Source organism: Marmota monax, unplaced genomic scaffold, assembly GCF_021218885.2.
Source record: "Marmota monax isolate L192 unplaced genomic scaffold, Marmota_monax_Labrador192_F-V1.1 WCK01_AAM20220418_F8-fsc00160, whole genome shotgun sequence".
NCBI lineage: Eukaryota > Metazoa > Chordata > Mammalia > Rodentia > Sciuridae > Marmota > Marmota monax.
In genome coordinates this window covers 1,708,752-1,730,066 of record NW_026694183.1, presented here as the reverse complement: position 1 = coordinate 1,730,066, position 21,315 = coordinate 1,708,752, and the positions used below count along the sequence as shown (strand labels likewise).

Here is a 21,315-nt window from a genome sequence, read left to right as displayed (position 1 = left end):
TCACACACTCAGAATCCCACAGCCCCACGCCTGCGGCTGTACATGACGCCCCTCTGGTGCTCAGCCCCTCCCCGTGTACCCATATCCATGGGCATCTCCACAGCAAGCTCAGAGGCCCCCACACAGGGAGGCCAGCCCCCTTCTCCATGCTGAGAAGTGGCAAACACAAGCAGATGCGGCTCCCCATGCAGAAGCTCAGCTGTGGCTCAGTACACGTGCCCGGCATGGGCAGAGGGCAGAACCTCTGGCTCACAAGGGTCCCCTCCCACGCAAGACCCCCTGGGGGCAAGGGGAGGGGCACATGGTGATAGAAACACAAGGGGGACCAGTGAAGGGGCTAGTGGGGGAGGGGCAGGCTGGGCACTGGAGGTGGGGTGTTGGGAAACATAGCCGCAGTCCCTGGGACAGATCCACTCCCTCTCTCTCTCTCTCTCTCTCACACACACACACACACACACACACACACGCATGCACGCACACACACACACACACGACTCCCCAGACAGCCTCACTACAGTTCCAAGTCACACAGAGACAAACACTGTCACACAGGGCCACACAGATGGACACAGCTGTGGGGTGGGCTAGGAGCCCGCCAGCTCCCCATCTCTCTCCCTCTCACACACATACATACACATACGGCTGCAGGCGGTCACACACACGCTTATCGACACAGCCATACTGACACAGGCACAGTCGCACAGTGACACGCAGCGGAAAAAGAGGAGGGGAGGGGAGGGGAGACTGGGGGCGGATTGCGTGTGTGATGGGGGGACGACTGTGAATGGGAGAGAGGGGTATGAATGGGGGGACTTGCCAACTCCGGGAAGAGGGGCAGGGAAAGGGGGATCAGTGGAACAGGGGCCTGGGGGTGTCGGTGCCTGAGGGAAGCCACTGTGGCTCCCCGGGGAGGGCTGCACAGAACGGGGGCGCTGACGGCGGCAGCAGGGGCAGTGGGTGCCGAACCTGGAGTGGGGTCCGTCTGGAGGGCCAGACTGGGGAAGGGTCTTGCGGAAAGAGGAGAGGGGGCCAGGAACGGCCGTCAGGGGGTGGAGGACGGTCCCGGGGCTGAGGAGTGTGCGCGGGGGCTCTGGCAGAGGGGCCCAGGGAGCCGGCCGAGGGATCGCGAGGAGGGATGGAAGGGTTCTAGGCCGGGCCGAGGTTAGGGACAGGCAGGGAGGACAGGGGCAGTCTTGGGCTGGGGGCAGCCCTCGGAGGGGCGCTGGCGGCCGGCCAGGGTCCCGGGAGCGGGCCGGGGCCTCGGGCCAGGCCGCAGGGAAGGGGCGGCGCGCTGGGTTACCTGTAGATGTACCAGACGCTGCGCCGCCGGGGCCCCAGGGCCGGCCAGCTGGAGGAGAGCGCGGGGGGCGGCTGCGGCAGGGAGCCCCCGCCGGGGCCGCCCCCGAGACCCCCGCCGCCGCCGACCGCAGACAAAGCCATCGCCGCCGCGGCCCCGGCCCCGGCCCGGGTCCCGGTGCCGGCCGCCCCCGCCGCCGCCGCCGCCGCCGCGTCCCCGTCCCCGCTCGGCCGAACCCCCGTGTCCGGGCCCCCAGGCCCCGCCTCATGCTGACCCGCGCCGGGAGGGGGGAGGGGGAGGGGGCGCGCACCCCCCCGCGGGAGGGAGGGCAGGGCCGGGGGCTCACATGCCGGGGGGCGCGGGGGCGCGGGGCGCGGGGTCGAGCCGCGGCGGTAGCGCGAGGACCGCGGACGGCGCCGGCTTCAGCACCGCGGACAGCTCCGGAGGCGGCGGCGGGCGGGAGGCTTAACCCCTTGGCGTCCTGCGCCGGGTGGCGGAGGGGGCCGGGCAGGGGGAGGGGGCTGGGAGGGGAACGCGGGGGCCCCCTTGGCGGGAGAAGGGGGAGGGGCGAGGCGCGGGGGGAGAAGGGGGAGGCACTTCCGGTCTGCCCCCCCTTAACCCCCCTCCCCCCTCCAGAGCCCTCCCGCGCAGGTGCAGAGCGAGGGAGAGCGGAGAGAGGGACGCACAACATCACACAAGATGCCTCGCAACCGCGTGCAGGGACGCATGGACAGAGCCTCACTTCCCGGGCAGGGACACCACGGGTGAGAGAGGCCCCGGGAGCGGACACGCAACCCACCACCACAGACCAACACACAAGGCACCCCAACACCGCCTGAAAGGGCCCAGAAAGGAAGTCCAGGACATTCAGACCTGGCCCCTGGGGAGGCAAGACAGCACTCCCCCATGGCCCAGAAGCCCTGCCAGAGGGAGACACACAGCACCCCGAGCCGGCAAGAGGGGAGAGTGGCACACACCAGGAGGGGGATATACAGCTGGATGGCCCTGCTCCAGCAGGGGTGCTGGGGCCCAGTAGTGGGATGCAGGACAGACAGAGGCCAGGCCAGGTCACCACAGAAAGGGCCAGGTAGAACAGAGGGAAGGCAGGAGGAGGGGGCCTCAGGCACTCCACACACACAGCAGCACAGGGAGCCCCAGGAGCAGTGGAGGAGAAAAGACAGGAACTACAGTAGACAGCAAGACAAGCTAACAGGAGGGGAAGGAGGTAGAGAGTGGACCATCCCCAAACAGCTGGTGAAGCAAGTGACCTCCCAGACCAAGGCCAAGGAGAGGCCCAGAGAGATGTGGACAGAGACAGAAGCAGAGGCCAACTCTCTGAAGCAAGAACACCAGGGGTGGGGGAAACCTTGATACTCACCCGGTGCCCAGAGCCGGAGACGTGCCAGGTGAACACGCACAATGGTCAAGCGCCTCAGACCCTCGGGGCGCAGGGTGGCATTCCAGTCCCACTCCCTCTCCCCATGTTGTCATTTCTCTTCCCACCCCAACCCTGACCCTTCCCCACTGGCCAGAACACAGACACATAGGTTTGGACACATTTAATGGAAGGACGCTATGAACAAGGAGACCCTTCCTTGGCTTGTGGGGCGGCGGAGGAGAGTGTCATCTCTCAGACACCAGATTATGACCCTCCCTCTCCCACAGCCCTGCCCTCTGGAAGTCCAAGCCCTGGAGTTCTCCCTTCCTCTGCTCTCCCCTCCCCCAGCATTCCAGATCCTGGATTCCAGATCAATCAGATAGATGCAGATGCATGCACACACTCCTCTGTGCTGACACACACAGCAACATGCACAGACCCACAGATGTGTACAGAGACCCGCCTGTCCACATGTGTGATCAGACACATGAACACTTCTGGCAGTGCTTGCCCACAGACTCAGAGAAGCACAGATATGCAGAGCCAGTTGCACAGTTAGCACAGTCACAAATGCACCCGGATATATCGAGTGGGACAGAGCATTTTTACAGGGACCTCCATCTAAAGGCCTTCCAGCCACACATGCACACAGATGGGTGTCATGCACACCTACAGAGACACACATCCACACATTGGGAAACCTCAGCTCTGGTCGTGCACACGCACACATTCATTCACCCCACAGGCACCCCGTCCTTCCCATCCTGACCCCGTCCCCTCCCTGCCCCTCCCCTCTCACCTCCCTGGGCCAATCCCATCCATCAAGCTTCAGAAGCAAGTCAGCCAGCAGCCAGGGAGGGGAAAGGTGTCAGTGTGCCCCTCTCCCGACCCCATCCCACCTGGCCCTGCCCGTCCCCTCCCTACACCAGTGCAAGGCAGGGGATGCACACACACTTCCACTGCATGTGACTGCACAATGGGGCACATGAAGGAGACCAGAGCCTCCACCCAGCCACACACACGAACACCCCCGGGGTACCCAGCCACCTCATTAGTCTCTGGCTACCCCAAAATGGACAGTCTCAGTGGCTGCCAAGCATGGTTTGAAGTTGGGCTGAGTTGTCTGAAGCCAATGCCTTCTCCCACCCTTGACACCCCTTCAAATTTTGGGAGGAGATGAGATGGGGGCTTAGAGCTGGTGGACATAGCTAAAGTGTGGAGTCTGCAGGAAGACTAGGGCGGGGGGCACCTGATAGTGTAAAGACATTTACCTTGGGGCATCAAAGCTGTCGTAGGAGCCCACAGTATAATGCCGGAAGAGTCTCTTTGCTTTGTCACTGCGGCTTTCTGCAGGAGGACAAGGAACAATCTTGAACCCTTGCTTTGGAATCCATGAACCTACCCCAGGCTCCTGGCCTGAGCCTTTCTTCTACCTCCAGCACCCCACCCGTTCCCCAGGAGGAGGAGAGGAAGGGAGATGAGGATTCTAGGGTGTACTGGGGACAGTTGGGAGTTCCTCGTTACCTTGCTTTCCCTCCTGGGAACGGTTTGCCACCTCTTCCAAGCAGTCAGAAGGGAACCAGCCAACACGACCTTTGACCTGGCCTTCCCAGAAGCCTCCTTCCCCGATGCTGAGCACTGGACGGGAGCAGAGACATGGGAACATTTTGATGTGTCTATGCTGCTCCCCAGCCGCCAGCACACTCCTGAACAAGTAGCCTGCCCACAATCCCTAGCACCTGGCTTACGGGCATCCTCAAGAAATGTCTGAAGAAGGGTGAGGGGATCATGGGAGAACCAAACCATGTCACTATTACCTTCAAGATTTCTGGACCCAAGGGGGACATCAAGAAACATAGGAGTGAGGGGAGCTGGGCCTGATGGTGCACGCCTGTAATCGCAGGGACTCCAGAGGCTGAGGCAAGAGGATCGCAAGTTTGAGGCCAGCCTCAGTAACTCAGCAAGACCCTAAACAACTTAGTGAGACCCTGTCTCAAAAAATTAAAAGGTCTGGGGATGGATGTAGCTCAGTGCCAACAACCCTGGGTTCAATCGCCAGTACCAGTTGTGGCTCAGTGGTAGAGCACTCACCTAGCACGTGCAAGGCACTGAGTTTGATCCTCAGCACCACATAAAAATAAATAAAAGAAAGGTATTGTTTAACTAAAATTAAACTTAAAAAAAAAGAAAGAAAGAAAAGAGCCATCGGGGGAAAAGGCATTTCCTGACATGGTCCTCCCAGGTTAGGGGCAGGTCCTCCGTCCTTATCTATCTCCCCTGATAATCAGCCGCAGCCAAGCTGTATAATTCCCCTAAACCATCCTAGGCCCTGTGAACTTGGGTGGCCATTGCAAGGACAAGCTGTGCTCCCCCTGCCACCCTGCTTCTGCCACATTCTGAAGTGTCCTTGCCACTTAGTCTTTTATCCTTTCCTCCAGGGCCCTCCCTCTTTGCCTCCCTTGGCTCTAGAAAGAAAAAGAAATTAAAATCTCCTCCTTCCTTCTCCTCGCCACAACTCAGGATGCTTGCTGCCAGCTCCACCTCTTGGCCAGTGGGCACATCTTCACCCTCTGCCTGTTACATGCCTGGCATTGAAGTACAGAGACAGGTGACCAGGCTAGCAACGTTTACCCAGCTATCACTCTGTGCCAGAACCCTACAGTGAGCATCTTCACTATCGCTGTTTTACTGACAAGGAAACTGAGGCTCAGGGAGCGACATCATTTGCCCAAGGTTCTAGGGCCCGTCACTGGCAGGGTGGCTTTGAACACAGATCAGTTTCCAGAGCTGATGCTTTGAGTCATTAATGTGCTGCTAACTTTTCATCCAAGGCTCGCTGCTGCTGCTGCTGCTGACAAGTGATAGACACTTGTCTTCCCTGTTCTCAGCATTCCTCATGACTCTGTCCCCACTCCTCCACCTCATTCAGTCTTTGCACCCACCCAGGGAGGGAACAACTGTTTTTCCACTTTGTGCATGAGGACACTGAAGGTGACAAAAAAAAAAAATCCCCTATCTGGAGATGGCTCAGGCCACTCTAGGAGTTGAGATCCTTTTCCCTACACAAACGGCCTCCTTTGATAGGATGTGGGGAATTCAGCTGAGGTGTCCAGGGTCATGGACAAGAGCAGAGATAGCAAGTCCAGGGGCCTGGGTTCCTGGCTGGCTCTGCCATGCTTGGCTGGGCAGTCTTGTAATCAGTCATTTGTTACTGGATGGATACTTATTTAGTGCCAGTCATGACCAGGGTAGATACTGTTGCACACAATCACTGTGGCTCATGGAGGTCCCAGACAAGTGGCTGTTGGAGAAGTAACTCTACAAGCCACTGCAGGATTGGAAATTGAGGCCAGAAATCAAAGGGAAAGAACAGGGTGTTGGGAGAGAGGGCAGATGGGCGTGCATAAACTAGATGGCACAGGGCCCTGGGGTCCCTGAGGATTGACATATTGGCTGGAGAGCAGAAGGATCCCAGGAGTTGAGGAGGCAGAGAGCGGGAGGAAGGGCTTTGCAGGCAGAAGGAAGAGTCTGGCACAGAAAAGGATGTAAAGTGTGTGGAGAGCGGAGAGAAGGAGAAGGTCTCCAGAACCGCATGCGTGAAGGAAGAGTGGGCAGGAGGGCGCCGAGGCCAGGGGACAAGGTTGGGCTTTGACTCTGACAGCAGAGGGAGCTGGTGGGGAGCTCAGGGGCCTCATGCATGCAGGCCAGCCTTGAGACAACCAAGTCCCTTTAATGAAAGGGGGATGTGAAAACAGGAGGAAGTGGGTCCTCTCCCTACACAGAAAGACAGTGGAAGATACTGCTCTGGTCTTGGGCACCCTGAAGGTCCCTTGCCCTGGCCTCGGCTCCCCTTTCTTCTTTCCCTCATCCTCTCCCCCCACTTCCCAGGCCACTGGCTCTGACGCATCTTGTCATTCATCCATTCACTCAGCAAATGTGCACTGGGCCTCCTGTGTGCTGGGTCACTAAACTGGGCCTTGGTGACCCAGAGACCAATGACCTGTGACCTCACTGTCTGCAGGAACTCAGACTATGGGGAGACAGACTACAAAGCAGACCAAGGAATCAACCTGGTCCCCATGTGCCTCTTCAGGCCTTCCTCTGCTAGTCTGGGTGGCCGGGCTGTCCTCCTCTAAGTGCCTGAAGTAGGGCCACTTATGACACCAATGGCTAGCCCTTACTCAGGGCTTATTATGTGCAAAGCATTGGTCTAAATGCTTTATAAGACTATTTCCAGCCTTGTAAGGGTCTTATTTTAAAGATGAGGGAACTGAGGCCCACTCAGAAGTGGTGGGGCAGGATTTGAACCAGGCAGCCTGGCTCTCAGCCAGCACACTGCTCCTTCTCCTGGTGTTGACCTTGTGTCTGCAGCTCACCTCCCTCCTCCAAAGCACTGTGCCATCCAAGAACACACCGAAGGCCCGGCCGGGTCTGCATGTGGGGGCCAGTGCACTGTTCTCCAGGGGAGAATGGGAAAACCAGAGAGGCCACCCTGGTATCAGCAGCCCCCACTGACGGAGCCCTGGCCTCAGCCAAGCCTCACACACCTGCCACCTCCTCAGAGCACCCTCCCATTTCTCAGATGAGAACACCTGGCTGCAGCAGGAGGTGAAGTCAAGGGTGCTGGGCTTGGACTGGGGACATTGGGCGCGTCACTTCATCTGTGTCCCTTCACTTATACAATGGGGCTCAGGATCCCTTCCTGAAAGGGCGATCAGACATCACAGGGGTGAAATACTCCAACCTAGCTATCAGGGTTCCGCGAAAGTTCCTTCCCCTCCTTCACCTGGACCCTGCTCCTGGCAGGATCCTCTCAGTGTGCCTTCTCTTCCAAGGCAGAGGGACCTCTTGGGGCTCACTGGGGTCCCCAGAGTGCAAGGGACGTTCTAGGTGCCTAGGTGCTGCTCAGATTCACCATGTCTCCTCCCAAACGAATGTGGCGCGCCTGCCCCCGCCTGGCCCCACAGTGCTGCGTGGCCCATCCTGTTACCTTTGATCTTCTCGCCCTTGCTCAGGGAGATTTCCCCCTCAGCTTGGGCCTGGTACGACTTGACAGCCATGAAGGAGCGTCCAGGTACCGCTGAGTAGAGCTTCCTCCGCCTCCCGCGGCTGCCCAGGGAGCCCCCAGGGCCCCCTGAGCCCCCTGTGCCCCCGGCTGGCCCTTCCCGGGGCGTCCCGCTGGAGCTGCATACACAGAGGGTGTAAGAGGCAGGGGGCGTGGAGGGAGGGGGCATCTCTGGGAGAACAGGGGTCCGCGGGTGGGAGGGGGATGGCGCACCAGAGTGGGGGAGGGGTGAGTGGGTTTCCTAGCTCTGGAGTCCTCCGGGGAAGAGGGCATTTAGAGGCTCCCTCTGCCTGCCCGCCGATGCACCCCAGCCCCCTCTCCTGGCTCCCAGCTTCCGCTCTGCCCCCTCCCGCAGTCCTGCACACACTGCCTGATTCAGCTTCCTGAAACGGAGCTGGGACTGTGTCATCCCTCAGCTCAGGAGCCCTCAGCGACTCCCAGACTCCTCCTGGGTCTGGTCCAGGTCCTTTGCCCACCACTCCCAGCCTCTCCCACTTCCTCGCTGTGCCTGGCTGGCCCTGCTCTCTCTGCCCAGGCCGGCCTCCCTGCCCTCGAATGACTCCTGCCCATCCTCCCTCTGCCCTTGGTGACCTCTTCTCCTCCCTGGGCTCATCCCCAAGTCTGGACACCCCTCCCAAAGCCCCTGCCCATGCCCACAACCCTCCTCCTGCTCACCCCACCCTGACATTCTGTCTGTCCTCAGGGGCTGGAACTGATCTTTCTTTTGGGGACCCCCAGTCCCAGGCCCCTGTCATGCACAGGTGCTTAGCTACAATTAGGTGATTTGGGGAGGGGGTCAGGAGGGCAGCTGGTATGTCCCCACTTATCCCTGGGGACTGACGCCTAGATGGGGGGGCTCCCCCTCTTAGGACAGGAGCAGAACAGCTGGGCTGACCTTGGGGAACGTGTCAGCTCTGAGGAGGGCATTGGGCTGGCAGGGCACTGTGGGACCAGGGCCAAGTCCTTCCCTACCTGGGTCGTCCTCGGGGCTGCCTCTTGGCCTCCTCGGGGTGCCTCCCTCGGGATGGGGAGCGGGCCCGGGCGCCCCGGGGGCTGCTGGCACTTCGGAGGGTCCCACTGCTGAGCTTGGTGCTGGGGGCCGAGGACTGAGACTGGCCCTGGGGTCCCGAGGGTGGGCCAGGGGCCCCAGAGGACGAGGCCCCCGGGGCGGAGAACACCATCCAGTCAGGGAGTGCCATGCTGGTATCGCTGTTGGCCCTCAGCAGCGCGGGGGGCACCGTCAGCCCTGCACCTGGGGGTCCCCGTCTCCGTGCTGCATACTTGGGGGACTCCTGGAAGGGCACTGAGAGGGCAGTGGTGGTTGGGGGCAGATGAGGTAGAGGTGACAAAGGCAGGTGGCATTGTATGGGCAAAAGGTGGTGGGGGAGGGGCCGGAGAGAGACAGAGATGAGAAAGAGCAGGGGCCTGGGATTGCTCCCCCCACCACTCTTGAGGCCATTCTGGCCCTTTGGGGTTTTCTCCATCCCATCCTGGCTCCTCTGTCAAGACCCCAGCCCCCCAATCCCACCATGAACCCCAGTTGCCCTCGACCCCCCTCTTCGCTCTAGACCCCACTCGCTCACCCACGTCCTGTTCCCGATGGTTGCGGATCAACTCCCCCAGCTCAAAATTGCCAGCAATGACTGCCACCTGGACGGAGAGGCACAGGGAGGGGGTGGCCCAGGTGGCGGAGAGAAGACAGGAAACCACCTGAGGTCCCCTCCAGCCCAAACCCTCCCCTCTCCCTGACCAGGGGCACCCCTCCCACCATTCCTGTCCCAACTGTCTGTCCACTGGGTCCTCTTTATCCTCCCTCCCGGCCCCTGCAGCCATGAGACCCCCTACCAGCCCCAGACCTGGAAGGGTGTCTGTCCATTGTTATTTTTCACATCCTTATTGGCGCCTCGATAGAGGAGGATCCTTGCACAGGTCTCCTGAAGGTGACAGCCAGGGGCACAGGATGAAAGTTAAAAAAAAAAAAAAAGATGAAGGTCACCATGAGTGGACGCAGGCACTGCACTGGGAACTCTGGGAATGACCCCACCTGAACCCATGCTGCATAGGGCGCAGCCACTCACGGTGAGTGTAGCCCACCAGCACTTTAAAGGTGGACTCCTGTTTCAAGGACTTACACAGAGTTGTGCAAAAGAAATTAAACATCTCGAATAATTTTTGTATTGATTCTGTATTGAGGTGAGAAGATATTAAATACATTGGGTTACATAAAAGATGCTACTAAAATGAATGAATTTCGCTTGATGGTTTTTCCTTAAACGTGGCCATGAGGTGTTTAAGGACATGTGGAAGATGTGGCTTGCGTTATATTTTGCCGGAGGGTGCTGATCGGAACTAGGGCTTCTCGACCTTGGCATACTGGCTTTGGAAGCCAATGAGCCTTTGTCACACGGGGCTATGTTCTGCACTGTGGAGTGTAGAGTGGCATCACAGGCTTCTGCCACTAGATGCCAGTAGCAGTCCCTTCCCCAGTCATGACAACCAAAAATGTCTCCAGACATTGCTAACTGTCCCCTGGGGGGCAGAAGCACCCGGTGGAGAACCACCACTCTAAATCTTCGGAAGGGCTTACTACGTGGCAGGTCGGGTGCTCAGCCCTTCAGAACTGAGCTCACCGAATTTCCTAACAACTCAGTGAGATGGAAATTATGGTCCCTATTTTACAGATGAGGAAACTAAGGCTCCAGAGGAGCTCAAGGTCACACAGTGAATGACTATCAGCACTTGGATTTGAACCCACATCTGTCTGACTCTAAAGCCTTTGATCTTAACCACATACTTTGCCAGGTCCAGAAGGGAGGGGGCACACACCATGGAGGACAGAGGGTTGAGGACTGGGGGCAGTGGGGACAGGGATGCCATCTGCAGCCATTATCGATTCTGTATCAATATCAACAGCATGTCACTCCTCAGTGCTCTCTGGTCTATCCTCATGTCCTTGCCATGATCTGGGAGGCCCCACCTGAGCTGTCTGCCCTGCCCCTACCCACCAACTTCGCCTTCTACCATCTTTCCTTGCTGCCCATGTTCTAGCCACACTGGCCTCCTTCGTCCTCTGTCAGGCATGCTCCTGCCCCAGGGCCTTTGTACCTGCTGCTCCCTCTGTTCGGAATTCTTCACACCAAGGTCTCCCCACTGCTTGCTTTCTCACTTCATTCAGGTTTCCACTCAATGCCACCTCTTTAGATAAGTGCTTTGGTTTTGTTTTGCTGTAGTGAGGATGCGACTCAGAGTGTTGCATATGCCAGGCAAACATCCTCCCACTGAGCTACATCCCTAATCTTTTATTTTTCATTTTGAGACAGGGTCTCACTAAGCTGCCAAGGCTGGCCTTGAACTTGCCTGCCTGAACTTGATCCTCCTGTCTCAGCCTCCCCTTCCAATGAGCTGGGATTATAGCATGTGCCGCCATGCTTCAGAGAGGCCTTCTCTGAACATTCTGTCTAAAGGAACTCCCTTGTTCTGTTCCTTTCTAATTGTTTTATTTATTTTTATGTGACACTCTTGCATGTGACAGGCATTCTTTGAAGCCAATGTTAACTCATTTCTTTCTAACACCATGTCCTGACATTCCGTTTTGATGTCATTTTTCTCTTTGGCATTGTATTGTCTATGGCACTTGCCACCAGGAATAGTACCTGCACACAGGGACTGTTCAGTGGACAGTCAGTCAGTGGGGAAACTCTTCTGCCCTGCCTTGGCGTGGCCAAGTCCAGATAAGACCCTCCAGGGATACAGGCACAGGCCCATCCACAGGCCAGGTCCAGTGAGGCCAAATCCCTTGCCCAAGACCCACAGGCAGTTAGCGGAGCAGCCAGGAGTCCACCCTGGCCTTCTCATGCTGGTGCTCCTCTGTCTCCTACAAATGACCCCTCATAGAGGAGGATCCGATCACCAAGACCACCCCCTGAACAGCAGAGTCACTCCAGTTAGTGTTGTGTGTGTGTGCTAAGAATGTGTGTGTGTGTCCGAGTATGTACACACTGTCCCCTAACGGCACTGGTATTACCTCCACCTGTATTTCTGCATATTCTCACACACTTCCAGCTCCCACGATGGGGGTACAGGGCCCAGGCACCATCCACTAGCTCCCGGGCTCTTCCTTCTACTCTACCCTAGTCCAGAAAATGCCCAAGTCTTAGTTAGTAGCTCCCTCCTCTGGATGCCTGGGGAACCGCATATTTACTTGCAAACTAGCGCTTATCTCACACGCCAGACTGTGAATTCCCCCCACCATTCCCAGGGCAGATGCTGTCTCTGATTCATCTTGCATCCCCAGCACCTGGCATGGGGCACACAGTAGGTGCTTAAGAAATGCACATGGAAAGGATGAGGAGATGGAAGATGTGGAACTGTCAGTCAAAATTCATTTGTTCATTGAGTCATTCATTCATTCACTCATTCCCTGAGTCATTCAATCTGTCGAAACAGACACCCCTGGAGCATTCTGAGGTGGGCACTGCGCACAGCCCTGCAGGAACCCAGGATGGCTGACTCGTCATTCATTCATTCGCTCCACAAAGATGCAGCCGGCCTACTATATGCTGGGGGCTTGGACAGAGCAAGTCCTCAAACTCAACCCCCACCCACAAGAACAAACAGTCTAGACATGGACCTGACCTTCACCACAGAGGCTAGACAGGCAGACCAAGAGGCCAGGGAGCAAGATCAAGGAAAGATGGTCAGCCCCAGCCCCAGCCTTTGGAAAGCTTAAAGCCTGGGAGGGAAGACCAGGGGATCTTGAGAAGTGGAAGGTGAGCTCCCATTTATTACCACCATGCCAAGAGCAAGCAAAATGTTAACCCACTTAATCCTTCTGTGTGGTGGGCATCAATTACTGACCCATTTCACAGTTGAGACAGGGGAAGCCCAAGAAGGGGAAATGATGTGTTCAACCAGTCTAAGAGTCACTGTGCCTGCTATATCATTAATTGTTGGTGCTAAATATTCCCTGCTCAAATGAATGGTATGTCTTCCGAGTGAATCCTGATTGACACTGGAAATGATAATAATAATAATAACAATTATTATTATCATGACTGTCTTCTAGGGATGAACACTTAATATACATGATCACTCAGCCCTTTCAATCAGCTGGCTTTATTCCCATTTCAGGGAGAAGGACAGAGTCTTGGAGAGGAAAAGGGGCCTGTCCAGGGTCCCCCAGGCTGCCCAGGACTGGGGGGTCCCCCTTCTCCACTGCACAGTGGCCTCAGAATCAGAGGACCTGGACACCAAGTCTGCTGTCAGGGAGCAGGAGAGACAGAAGCAAGCAGGAGGGGAAGTGGTCTGGTTTGACAAACACAGTCCTTCCTCAGTGCTCGGCATACTGCTCACCGCCACCAGGCAGCACGTGGCCACCTGCCAAGTCCCCAGCACTGCAAGTTCTCCTGAAGCAGAAGGGGCTGGGCTGTTTTGGAAGACTTCCTGGAGGAAGGGGGCTGCCAGACCAGCAGCCTCATGCCAGGCCCTGTCTCCCTAAGTTCTTCAAGGGCAGGGAGCATGGAGAAACAGGCGGGGGCCAATGGCTGTCCAGTACAGCTCCCCCGCCTACGTGAGCCCTCCTGCTGCTGTGACTGCCCACCTCTCCCGGGACCTCCTGGGGGCAGTGTCCACCCAGCCTCAAGTTGCTAAAGGCACAACCCTGCCTCATCCCTGCCAGGGCTGCACTCTGGCCTTGCCTCGGTCCCCAGCTGTGCCCCCACACAGCTCCCAGGCACCCTGCTGGCTGGCTGGAGACACATGGCCAAGGGACCTGCTGAACCCCTTTTCCTTCCTGCAGTGGTCCCACCTGCCCTCCTTCTGCTCTTCTGCACAGGCTGTGCCCTCTGCTCGGCCGTCTCCGGCTCGTCTCAAGGGCGCACCCTCCAGGAAGGCACCTCCACCCAAGGCAAGCCTGGGGGTGGGCTTCTGTGGGGACCTGGATTCCCTGTGACTTCACTCTGAGCATCCTGGACTGTACCAACAGGGGCTACTGTCTGCTCCCCTCCGGGCCACAAGGTCAGCACACTGTCTCCAGCACCCAGCTCTGGGCCTGACACAGGGAAGGCACTCTGTCGGTATCTGTTGGATGGATAGATGGATGGTTGGACAGACGGATGGAAGGATGGAGGATGAAGGGTGAAAACCGTGGAGGAGCAGAGACTGTGGAGGTGTGGAGGCTGGAGTCCCCGGGCCTGGCTGGGCACTGGGGAGGTGGCTGTGGGGAGGTGGCTGTGCGGAGCCGGCTGGGCCCTGCGGGGTCAGACCTTGTTGTAGAGAGCACAGATGTGCAGGGCCGTGTTCCCCGAGGCGTTCTGGGCTCCAGGCTCAGCCCCATAGAAGAGCAGGTGTTCCAGGTGCTGAGAGTGGCCCCGCTGGCAGGCCTGGGAGGTCAGAGATCAAGGGCCAGATCAGACACGGCCTGAAACCGTCCAGGTTCTCTCCCCTGGAGCCAGGAACCCCCACATCTACCCGCTCTTCTCTTTCCACCCCATTCCTGCCCAAGGACGAGGCTGTCAGCTTCACAAGTCTGAATGTTTGGTCATTTCCACGCCTGGGTGTCCAGTCTGGTACTCAAGAGGGCCAAGAGGCCAGGCCCGCACATCTCTGTGATGTTCACTTCCCCAGCCTATGACCCCTTTGGTCCTGATGTCCATGCAGCCACCTTTTACCCTGTGCAGACCACTCTATTCTCACTCCTGCCCTCTGCCAGGACCCCAGCATCTGGATCCCTGCCCCAGCTCTAGCCCCTGGCATGCCTTGGGGCCCGGGCCTTGCCCACCCCTACCCCTTGGGGCCAAGTCTGGAGCACCTGGTGGATTTCCTGCCAGCCGTTCTCATCAGCTATGCCCAGCTGGGCCCTGTTGTACAGGAGCAGTTCACAGCAGCGGGGGTCGCCCCCCACCATGGCCGTATGGAACAGAGGGGTCAGCCCACGGCGGTCCTTGTAGTTGGGGGAGCCCCCAAGGTCCAGGAGTGCCTAGGAAGGGAGAGAGAGCCAAGGAAGAAAGGACAGATGACAGTCACACTAGAACCAGCTCATTCTGAAGTGCTGGTGAGGAATCCTGGTGACCCTCTAGGCCATGTGCCTGCTGCCCGTGCATGACTGCCCATCATGACGCCCTCTAGGCCTCGGGCCAGGCCTTTCCCCTTGCCAGGCCATTCCCATCCCTGGGGAACAATGAAGGGACAAGGTAGATGCCTCCGAGGACATCTCCTTCTCACGTACTGCCCAGTCTTTCATCCACGGGTGACCGTGGATGAGTCATTAAAGAATGTCGGTAGCTGCAGTGCCCCTCACCCCAGAGGACGCACACTGGGGGACAATGAGAGATAAATTGTGGGTGTCCTGAAGATAGGGGACAGGAGGGAGCCTGGGAAAGGGCGAGCGTGGGGTGAGGCAAGTCCTGAGCCAGCCTCCTTGGGGGTGCAGGCTGAGGAGTGGGGAATTATCCTATTTAAGAGATACCTCTGGGTGTGGAAGGTGGGTGACATCGAATACTAATAGGAGAAAGCGTTGAAGGAACCCTGTGTGAGGACAGCCTGCAGCAGCACTGTCCAGGGGGACATTCTGCAATGCTAGAGATGATCTTCAATGGTGCCACCCCTATGGTGGCCACAGGACGGCAATGACACCCGAAAGTGGCTAGTGAGACTGAGGCATGTAAATTGCAGTTTTACTTCATTTTAATTAATTTGAATTTAAACAACCCCACTGTGGCCGGTGGCAATGGGTTGGGGGAGGCCTAGGGGCTGGGTGTGTGTGTCCAGGGTGGAGGTCTGGGGATGAGTATGCAGGGGTTGATTCCACTGATAAAAGGCAGCTCTGTGTGGCTGGCGCTTGGCTACATTAAGGGTTCTTCAAGAAAAGAGTTGGAGAAGAGAATGGTGTGCCAAGTCCACTGGATCCTCTGAGAAAAGGGGTGTTCGTCCATGGCCACCCTTGGGTGCAGCCAATCCTGGGCTGTGCATGAAGAGAATGGAGTGTGCTGATGGGGGGGTCCTTCTGTGATGTATTTTGTGGGTACCGGGGGGCCTATTTGGAAAAGAGCATTTGAGGCACAGGGGGATGTGAAGCAGGGCTGAGCTTGCACGTGAGAGGAGAGGCGATGCACGGGCAGCAGGCACTGGCTGAGGAAGGGCAGGTGGAGGGTGGCCACCGTGTGCATGGAGAGGTGGGAGCACAGCAGGTCGCTGTTTTAAGGAACATGAGGTGGGCTGACGCCTGGGAGACAGAAGTAGGATGGGTGCTGCGCAGGTGAGTGTCTGAGGGTCTGGGTGTCTGAGGGAGGAGGCTGTGCTGGGGAGAGTCAGGAGCTACCTGGGCAGCTAGTGCTGCACGGGTGGGCACACCTGGGGCCTGAGGAGTTGGAATGACAATAGGGACTGTGTATTTGTCAGTCCGTGGAAGGGGGCTTTGTACCAGGGATAGCAGGAGCAGCTATTTATAACAAACTAAAGAACTAGGGTTTGAGAGAGGACCAGGGGGAATGGAGACAGGGTCCCAGGGCGAGGGGGTGGTCACGGCAGCCTCACCGTGAGAGCCAGGCAATGCCGGGCACACGCGGCCTTGTGCAGTGCTGTCATGCCATCCCGGGCCCGGAAGTCAATGTGGGCCCCACCCAGGCACAGAGTTCGAATCACCTCTACCGAGCCTTCAGTCTGGGCCGCCAGGGTCAAGGGGGTCTCTGAGGGGCAAGAAAGGCCAGTCACATGCAGGCCCTTAGCCTCCAGCCCTTCCCACACCACCTCCTTGGCTCCCCAGCTTGACACCCACAACCTGTGGTCCCATGGTCCCCCTGTCCCATGGTGACAGTGGTAGGGAATTTGGCATTCCTGCCCCTGCTGCCCTATCTGGCCCCTGCTGTCCCCCACGACGTGGGCTCCTCCCTACCTCCCGAATCTGAGTCATGGTAATTGGGGTCCAGCCCCTTGTCCAGCAGGCGCGCCACCTTGTCTGACGTCCCAAGCTGCACGTACTCCAGGAACTTCTTCAACCCCGTCTGTGTCATGGACAGAGAGAGAACACAGGCTGGTTAGGGACTGGGGGGAAGGGCAGAGGTCTCCAGCAGCACCACCCAGTGGAAATGCACAGCTAGCCGCAAGTGGCATTGAAATTTCCTGTGGCCACCTCCAAAGCAAAAGAAAAGAGGAACCATCAATTATATTGAAATTCAATCTGAAGAGCTATGTTCTGTACTAATATATCCACAGTGCTCCAGTTCAGCAGGCAATCCATAGGAAAGTTATTAATAAGACACTTCACTTTTTTTTTTTTTCACAGAGTCTTTGCAATCCCCTGTGACCCAACTCCATGTTGCAGGTGCACAGAAGCCACATAAGGCAAGTGGCTCCCAAAGTGGATGGCAAGATTGGGGAGGAAAGAGGGTGCACAGTGTGGGGGAGCAGGTAAGAAGGGGGTCAGGGTTTCTTCCTTCTGAAGCATCAAGAATCCTCCCTCTCCGGCCACAGCGGCCCCTGACTTCCTTCCAGCTCTTAGGTGACTAGGGGAGACACCGGGGAGATGAGGCCCCAGGATTGGAGGGTTAGATCCCAGAACAAATATCAATGGAGAAGAGGGGTTGATCCTTGAATTTGGTGGAAGTTCAGGCTATGGGATTGGGGAGTTTCAGGGCATCTATAAAGTAGTCCCCAGACGGGCAAGCAGGAGTAAGAAAATGACCCTGAGTGGACATGGGGTCTCAGGAGAAGAGAAGCGGGAGGCAAAGGAGCCAGGTAGACACAGAATGCTCCTGGGAAGGATGAGCGGCCTGAGAGGGAAGAAGGAAGGGGTGAGGTTGGGGGCAATGCCAGCAGGGGTCTCTCACCTTTGTGTGCAACTTGGCCAGCTGCTTCTCATCCAGATTGGTCTGTTTGTAAACGCGGGTCTTGTATCGGAACTGAGGTCAGCAGTAGGGTGTGGGGAGAGACACAGACTTAGAAGCGGAAACCTGGGCAGGTAGGTCTGACCCCTTCTCATCCCCCAGGAGGAGCTCAGGGTTGATGTGGAAACAGCTCTGGAGCCTCGGTTGGGGGGCAGACAGTGGCAGAGAGCTTTCCTGAGAGTGCTGGGTCCTTGAGGCATAGTTCCCTACAACTCCTACCTTGAAGAAGCAGGCATGAGGACCCCACAAGGAATGTTCTAGAATGCCTACTGTAACTGGGGGTCCTTCCCCAATCCATGGGGCAAGAGAAGCTTGGGGTGGTGAAGGGATTTCCCCAAGGCCACTCAGAACAAATGGTGATCTGAACTCAGCCTCGGACTCCCTGTGGGTCCTAGGATATCCAGAAGAGCTCACCGGGGTTCCCCTAGTTAAGGTCTCAACTGGAACCAGTATGTGTTTGGGGGTTGATGGCTTTAGGACAGGACTCATGTTGTCAGTGAAGGGGTCAGGAGGCTGTGGACCTCACCTCCAGGTAGGGTACCCCCTTCTCAAAGGACTGGGGGTACTCCCGCAGCAGCCTCTCCTCCTCCAGGAAATTGGCATCCCGGCCTGAGGTGGCCGGCTGGAACAGGCCGTAGTTGAGCACATCCTGCAGGCTCTCACTGAGGGCACAGAGCACCTGCTGCTTGGCTGTCCAGATGGTGGCATCCGGGTTGAAGCGCAGGCATTTCTGGTGTGGGGGGGGACCGGGGCCAGGGTGAGTCAGGGGTCCAAGGTAGGTTGGGAAGGAAGTGGACAGCTGGGGTGGGGGGTGATTCTGGACACAGGGGCAGGAGAAGGGGAAGCACATGGCGTCTGAAATGGGAGCCAAGGGGGCTTCCTGGGAGGACACCCAGCCCCAGGTGCCATTCAGACTCTGTCCCCACCTCTGCTTCTGGCAAGTAGGTGGTCACTCACTGTCTGGTGCAGGTCCGGGATGCCAATCCTGAAGACCATCATGCTGAAGTGGGCGTCGTCTGGGACAGACATGGAGCGACCCTGGAGGCCTCGGGCAGAGGCCAGGCTACCAGGTGTCCCACTGCCCTGGCCCCGGGTCCCCCGAGGGCCTTGCCCTGGCCCGTCTGGGGAGCTGTCGGACTCTGAGCCCCCCTCGGGACACTCGCTGGCACTGTGGCGTTCCTCGTCCTCGCTTGTGGCAGGGCTGTGGGTCATCGTGGGGCCACGGGGCGATGGGGGACGGCAGCATCACAGGCGGCTGCAGGGGCCAAGGGTGACTGTCAGAATAGGAGCCCAGAACCCCTCTGAGGCCACTGGCACCACTTAATGGACAAGTGGTCAAGGGCAGGTTTTCCCCACTGTTCTCATGTGCCACCTCTGCAAGTGCATATCACCCCCGATCCTGCCATGCTCCCAGCACCTGTCTCCTTCTGTGCCCTTGGCCCTGCTAGCAGCCCCTGCCCCCCCTGCGCCCCACTTTGCCGCTGACCTAGTGTGGCCGTGTCCCAGAAACCGCAGAATCACCGCGGGAGCTACTGGCCCACTTTGTCAGGCCACAGAAAATGCAGCTAAAATTAGCTAAGGACAGACAGGTGGACCAACCCACCGGCATCCCGCCCTCCTGGCCTTGGCCTGGCCCCTCACCCTGAGGGAGGCTGAGGCTGAGCTGTAGTAAAGGGGAGATGGAGGTGTGGTGAGCCTGGAGCAGCAGGAGGTGCCCATGAGCAGGTGGAGTCGGTGACTTCACTGAGTGTGGCTGACTACATGTGCAGAGGGTTGCTGGGAGTTGGCCATTCCAGGGGAGCAAGGGGCATTGAGATGGGTTGTCACAGATCAGAGCATCTTGCATGGGGTGTACCCTAGGGAACTAGGAGCAATGGCCTTTGACAGTTATTGGGGCATCTTAAGAGGGCATGTGGCTGGGTGGGGAGGCTGTCCCAGGGACAGCTGCCCAGGTGTGATGGCCTGGGTGGGTGTGGGATGCTGTGAATAACCTGTGGGAGTGTTTCAGGACTGGCGCTGCAGGGCAGCTGGGCTGGCATTGCCTGCACTGGTGGTTCCATGGAGAAGCATTGGTTGGGGGGTGGCTGGGAGGAGACTAAGAAGTGAGGTGAAGATCTGGGGGCAGGGGTAGGGGTAGAGGACCTCTGGATCCTCACGGTTCTCCCCTAAGGTGGCTCTAAGAAGGTGGGTCCCTTCCACATGGGGTCTGCCTCCCTCATGTTCTCCCCTACTCCCACCCCAGCACCGGAAACCAGAATGTCTGGTCTGGTCCCTACCCCCAACACCAGGCCCGGCTCCTGCACCGTTGTCATGGAGATGGGAAGCAGTGGAGGGTACTGCTGACTTTGGGGGAGTGGGGATGGGTTAGGGGGTTGGGGAAGGGAAGACAAAATGTGTGTGGAGAGAAGAGAGTTCCAAGAACTGTGGGCGAGTGAGCATCTAACCACGGCCAGGACCCCTCCCCCACGCGTGGCCGGAGCTTGGAAGCCCCCTCCCCCTCCAGGTACGCAGCCCGGCTGCCCCACCCACCGTGCCCTGCCAGAGACCCCAGCCTACTTCCAATCCTCCGTCCGCCCTACCACACGTCCCGCCTCTATCTGGGGCCACAGCCACTCCCCCTCGGCTGACCCTGGCTGACCCCCAGCTCCAGTCCCGCAGGAATGGGGTGGCCAGTTGGATGAAAGAAAAGCTGGTCCCCGGCCACCCGCGCGCACGACTGCCCCAGCCCCCAGGACCAGCTCGGCCCCTCCCCCTCCGGCCTCGAGGGAGGGAGCGGGCACACTCCGCCGGGGCGGCATGAATCAAACGCTCCGCGGCTAAGAATAGCTGGCACGCAGCTGGTACTGAGACGGGCTGAGGAATCGGCGAGGGGGGGTGGAAAAGGGGAGAGGGGGTGCCCTGGGAGGCTGCGGGGGGGACAGGGGGCGACTGGCGTGGCCGAGAGCGGGCCCGGGAGAATGAATGGAGGCGGAGGGGGGAGGAGAGAGAGCTCGGGCTGAGGCCGAGAGGCTGGTGGGGGAGAGCCCCGGGCCGGGGAGAGGGGCGGGGGCTTCGGGAGCGGGACTCGGGGGCGGGAGCCGAGGGGGTGCGCCGGCCGGCGGTGAAAGGGCTGGAGACGGTGGGGATGGGGGGAGCCTGGGTCGGGGGTGGGAAGGGATCGAGGCTCCGGGAAGAAGAAGTGGGAGCTAGAGGCGGTCGAGGGGGGCGGAGGATGCTAGGGCCTAGACCCGCGCCGAAGGGGGTGGGAACCAGGGTGACCTGAGGGAGGGGCCCAGGTGCGCCAGGGTGGGCGAGGCGGGGGAGTGGCCGGGCAGGGCCAGGAGGCGGTACCGCCACCGACCCTTGGCCCTAAAGAGCCGGTAGGCGGGTTCGGGCTAGGGGCTCCGCTGGCGGGGGATGGGGCGCACCCTCTCACCAAGGATGCGATCTGGGACGGGGCACCCGGGACCGGGGCGTAACCCAATTTGGTGTCACCCGGGACAACGATCCCCTCCTCACCCGCACCCCCCACAGCACACCCAGGCCCGGAGCCGGCGCCGGGCCAAGGACATCCGGGGCGCCCCCGTCCACCCCCCCCCCGCAGCCCCAGCCCCGCAGCTCCACCAAAACCCCAGGTTCCCGGCCCCCTTACCTGCCTGGCGGGGCTGCTGAGTCCCGGTCGGCGGCGCCCGCGGCCCCTCCCCCCTCCCCCCAC

General features: G+C 58.9%; 1 protein-coding gene across 2 annotated transcripts in view; it reads right to left on the bottom strand.

Moving 5' to 3' along the window:
* The window catches only part of Shank1 (SH3 and multiple ankyrin repeat domains 1), a 44,337-nt gene extending 23,022 nt beyond the window's left edge, over positions 1-21,315 (bottom strand). Inside the window, exons 1-15 of one of the 2 annotated variants that reach the window (XM_046466187.2) lie at positions 21,253-21,315; positions 18,579-18,876; positions 18,148-18,351; positions 17,565-17,636; positions 16,631-16,739; positions 16,273-16,424; positions 14,549-14,716; positions 14,004-14,120; positions 9,597-9,674; positions 9,324-9,390; positions 8,713-9,043; positions 7,666-7,859; positions 4,200-4,313; positions 3,947-4,022; positions 3,475-3,501 (exon numbers count right to left, since the gene is read on the bottom strand). In XM_046466187.2, the coding sequence (XP_046322143.1) occupies positions 3,475-3,501; positions 3,947-4,022; positions 4,200-4,313; positions 7,666-7,859; positions 8,713-9,043; positions 9,324-9,390; positions 9,597-9,674; positions 14,004-14,120; positions 14,549-14,716; positions 16,273-16,424; positions 16,631-16,739; positions 17,565-17,636; positions 18,148-18,351; positions 18,579-18,833 (1,964 nt within the window). In that variant the 5' untranslated portion in view covers positions 18,834-18,876; positions 21,253-21,315. The remainder of the gene's footprint in view (positions 1-3,474; positions 3,502-3,946; positions 4,023-4,199; positions 4,314-7,665; positions 7,860-8,712; positions 9,044-9,323; positions 9,391-9,596; positions 9,675-14,003; positions 14,121-14,548; positions 14,717-16,272; positions 16,425-16,630; positions 16,740-17,564; positions 17,637-18,147; positions 18,352-18,578; positions 18,877-21,252) is intronic. The other variant, XM_058586025.1, reaches the window with a different exon arrangement.